Source organism: Limulus polyphemus, unplaced genomic scaffold, assembly GCF_000517525.1.
Source record: "Limulus polyphemus unplaced genomic scaffold, Limulus_polyphemus-2.1.2 Scaffold4909, whole genome shotgun sequence".
In the NCBI taxonomy this organism is placed as follows: domain Eukaryota; kingdom Metazoa; phylum Arthropoda; class Merostomata; order Xiphosura; family Limulidae; genus Limulus; species Limulus polyphemus.
Genome location: NW_013670519.1, coordinates 60,377 through 65,012, shown reverse-complemented (window position 1 = coordinate 65,012; position 4,636 = coordinate 60,377). Strand labels below are relative to the sequence as shown.

General features: G+C 31.6%; 1 protein-coding gene across 3 annotated transcripts in view; it reads left to right on the top strand.

Annotated features, from left to right (window-relative positions):
• Nucleotides 1-4,636, top strand: part of LOC106471860 (sodium-independent sulfate anion transporter-like) — a 68,511-nt gene that overhangs the window by 17,832 nt on the left and 46,043 nt on the right. For all 3 annotated transcript variants that reach the window (XM_022400473.1, XM_013932484.2, XM_022400474.1), the window contains exons 3-4: nt 521-708; nt 2,801-2,873. In XM_022400473.1, the coding sequence (XP_022256181.1) occupies nt 521-708; nt 2,801-2,873 (261 nt within the window). The remainder of the gene's footprint in view (nt 1-520; nt 709-2,800; nt 2,874-4,636) is intronic.

Genomic DNA, 4,636 nt, shown 5'->3' with positions numbered 1-4,636 from the left:
AGTTGCATTGTAAACACGCATACTTGTAAGTTGTAACGTTATTATTAGGCCTATACATACGATTGTTAACAACTGGTTCGTGGAGGTCATTAAATTCTAAGAACAGGTTCACACGAACCGGTGCAAATAGGCTGAATCCCACCACTGCATACAGTAATATCAGTACACAGACAACAAACATACCTTATAGTGATATCTTTACACAGACAAGAAACATAACTGAGTGATATCTGTACACAGACAACAAACAACTTACAGTAATATCTGTAGACTGATAACAAACATAACTTAGTGATATCTGTACACAAATAATAAACATAATTTACAGTGATATTTGTACACAGAGAAATAAAATAAATTATAAACAAGGATTTTGAATGAGATTTTAATATTTGTGTAGAATTATGATAATTAATCTAGCTTAAATTTTTTATAGGAATGTGTTTGATAACTGTCTGTAAAGTATTCATTGCATCTGAAAATGTTAGAAAAGATAAGAATTTATTTCACTTGTTTCTAGCAAGAAATGCTCTTCTGGTGCTGATCTGTGGAGGTATCTCGGCTATTCTTAAAGCACACAATTACACGCCATTCACGTTGACCCATGACGTTCCTCCAGGAGTACCTGCATTTCACCCCCCAACCTTTACTTATTGTGATAATTCAAACAATGTAACCACCCACAAAAATTTTATAGAAATCTGTAAGGTAAGTTAACGATTACAATACCTTATAGGAATCATTAAGGCTTTCTTCATTTGTAATGAATTTTTCCACTATAAGTTTCTTTTTGATATATTACTTTAATGCACAAAATAAAAAAACATTACAAAGCAAACTTTGGACCAGTAGGTGAGTCACAGCTGTAAATAATAAAAGTTAATTGACTTTCCAAAAAATATTATAATAATCATGAAATATGACAATAAGTCTGAGTCCAAACATTATAGGGAATTTAAAAAATTATGCTGTGTAGGGATTTTTCCTTATTTGTGAATAAACTGATATTTACTATTGTGAACAATAACAGTGTATTGATATAAAAGTCATTTAAAACATCACCTTATTTAAATTGTACTAATACAGGGTTGATTATGCTGTATTAAAACGATTTTTAATATACAAACCAGCAAGTCACATAACAACCACAGCTGATATAAAGTCATGGTGGAATATAATATATCAGAACTGTATTTGATATTGTATGGGATTTTGTAGGTAGTGTTATGCCACTGATCACTTGTGGAAAGTGTATGTAACAACCTTTTCCATCACAAAATATTTATACACTTAAATCATAAAAAGATGTGTCCAAGTCAAGGATTTTGAATTTACAAGATGGAGATATTTAATGGTGCTGGATAACAAACAGGATGGAAATATTTAATGGTGCTGGAAAACAAACAAGATGGAGATATTTAATGGTGCTTGAAAACAACAAGATGGAAATATTTAATGGCGCTGGAAAACAAACAAGCCATCATTAAACAAGATGGAGATATTTAATGGTGCTGGAAAACAAAGGAATATGGATTAGAAAGAGTCCTGTAATAACTGTGGTTTCTACTCACACCTCATGTTCAACCATCACATACATCATATAGTAGCTGGAGAGTGAATTCATGCTATTCCATTTGAAGACATATGTGTCAAGTTGCCAGTCACAGTACCTGTGAATTTGGAAAAGGTGCTTGGTAAACATCGTCCTTGTACACTACATGGGTTATGGAAATAATGCTGACAAGTTGCAATAGAAGCCACTTTCATATATCCAGCACAACTCTGCTGACAAGATATCAACCTATCAAGTGGAATGTGGCAACCATGGAAGGTCTTCGTCAAAATTGAAAAGAAATGAAAACAAAGTACCGTGTGATGTAGCTATTAAAAATAAACAATGGGGAGTCAATAGGTCAGTATAAAGGACACTAATAACATCAGTAAAGGAACTATCCACCTCTGCAAGGCAGTCAATTTATACGTGAGGGGTCAGTGTGTATCAGTACAACCCTCGAATTGTCACCTAGCACTTTACTCAGTGATCATCAGATAGAGCATAATTGGACATGACAACATGGAGTTTATTAATGTGTTTCTGTTCCAAAATGTTTTAAATATAATCTACTTAGTTTATACATGTAAAACAATTGCATTTGAACATTGAAGTTTTGTAAGTTACTGGTTTTTGAATTCCAAACATAACTAATTTTACTAGTCATTTCTTGAGAGCATGTTTATTTTTGATTCAAATGTTGAAACACTCATGCAGACTGACTTGTTTCACCAGTTGTAAAGTTATTTTTGTTTTGGGGGAGGGATAAAGAGAATTTATGAAGTCAGCTAAGGGATAATTTTTGCAATCTATTCTTCTGAAAACATAGTCCTGGGAGTCGTAGGACTTCCAATATAGTCCTGGGAGTTGTAGGACTTCCAAAATGTGGTCATTATTCATTTTTGAATTTGACTTTTTTAGAAAGTGAATAATTTGCAAACTTTTATAATTTTCAAACATCTCATAACCTGTGACTTAATATTGCTGTCATAGAAGAATGTTTATAGCTAGCTAAGCCTTTTAATCTTTTTTGGCTTATTTTATTGCTTGTTTTTTGTATTATAATTACATTTTTACTTTGTTATTTGAATTTGGCTAGTTCTCACGCCATAGATGAACAAGTTCATAGTTTAAGTGTTATAAATACTGCAGTTTTAAAGTTTCAAAGTTTAAAAGTGGTTACATTATTTGTTCTTAAAGTTTTCTTTCTTTGTGTTAGAAAACATGATGACAACTTTGTTGTTTCAGGATTTAGGGTCTGGAATCATCATTGTTCCTTTGCTTTCCCTTCTCGAAGCTATAGCTGTAGCAAAAGCTTTTTGTGAGTGAACATCTACTTTTCTGTATAATTAGTTTTGTTCTGTAGTTGAAAGAGTTTGTATTAGTCAAACATTTGTGTATTAGTCAAAAATTAAGAAAATTACATGCAGCTTTTACTTCTAAACATCTTGAATTTTTCCTTTCATCACAACAAAAGTTAATACCAGTTGTAGTTAACATAAGTCATTCAATTTTCAAAACAGGTTCAGTTTAAGTCATAGTTCATATTTTCAGATTGAAACCTGAACTCACAATAAGAAAAAACAACATAAAAACCTTTTCTTTCAATAAATACTTTTAAAGATTAAAAAGAGTAATTATTTAACAAATGTTTTTAAGAACGTTGATTTTAATAAATAGTGCTTTGTTTACATTCATATATTTAGAAACACCTTTCTAAGTTCCGTTGTGGGATTGAAGTTGTTTATAAAGTGCAGAAACTTCACTAACCATAAGAGAATAGAAACAAAAGGTGCCTAATTCTTTGTGTTTGAAGGGATAGTTAATAAATTACTTAAATTTGAAGATAATATTAAGGTCTTTGGTGTTGCTAGCTGTGAAGAGGATGCTGCCAATTTAAAAAATATTTAAATTATTTAGTGAGTTGGGCAAATAAATGGCAGATGGATTTTTAATTATAATAAGTGCAAGATAATGCATGTGGGTTATCATAATTTGAATTATAAGTATAATTTGGATGAGAATAACCTTAATAGTGTTATGATTGAAAGGGATTTTGGTGAAATAATCAATCAGCCATTCAATCAGTGTGCTGTTGCTAGTGGTAGGGCAAATAGGATTTTAGGTTGTATCTACAGATATATTGAATACAAGAGTAAAGAAGTTATAATTTCATTGTACAGGTCACTGGTTAGGTCACATTTGGAATTTTGTGTTCAATCTTGGGCTCCTTACCTTAGGAAAGACATTGAATTGTTGGAAAGGGTTCTGAGAAGGATTAACTAGAATGGCGCCTGAGATGAAGTGATTGTCATACAAGGAGAGGTTGAAATCTCTCAAATTGTTTTCTGTTGAAAAAGAAGAGTTAGGGGAGATCTGATAGTATTGATGTATCATCTTTTTTCATATTTAACAGTGAGAATAGCAGGACTAAAGGATACAAATATAAATTTTGGCAAGGTAGGAGTCATCTTCAGCTAAGACAGTTTCATTTTTCTAACAGGGTGGTTGGCCTTTGGAATGGGTTGCTTTCAGATGTTGTAGAGGCAGTAAATTTGAGTTTAAGAAAATGCTTGTTTAGTAAGTGAATGACAAGGGCTGGCTTTAAGATTTTTTATTATTATTATTTTACTTTAGTTTAGAGGATGGAACAACCAAGATGGACCAATAAATCCCAAAACGTTATGTTATGCTAATTTTGTTGTAAAAGCCCAACTAGTTTTTGCACAAGTACTTTGTATTTGAAGATTAACTAATTTTGTATCTTATATTTTAGAAATATTATAAAGCTCCAACAAGTTTTTGTTTTGTATTTGTAAAATATTATTTATCACCAATTCCAAACTGATGATCTCTGGCTTTAGCAGTTTTATGTAAAACCAGTTGTTACATCCCTCTTCGTTCATTAATTTCCCGCAGAAATTCTTCCCTCGAAACTTTAGCGATACAAGTCCTTTCATAAATAAAACTAGTTTATTCTTTCTCAATACAACTTTGCAATACACTTAATTTCCACACTTAGACAGATGCTATAATTCTCAACGAACGATTCACGTACTTTACTTACCTAGCGAGCTTCGCTCA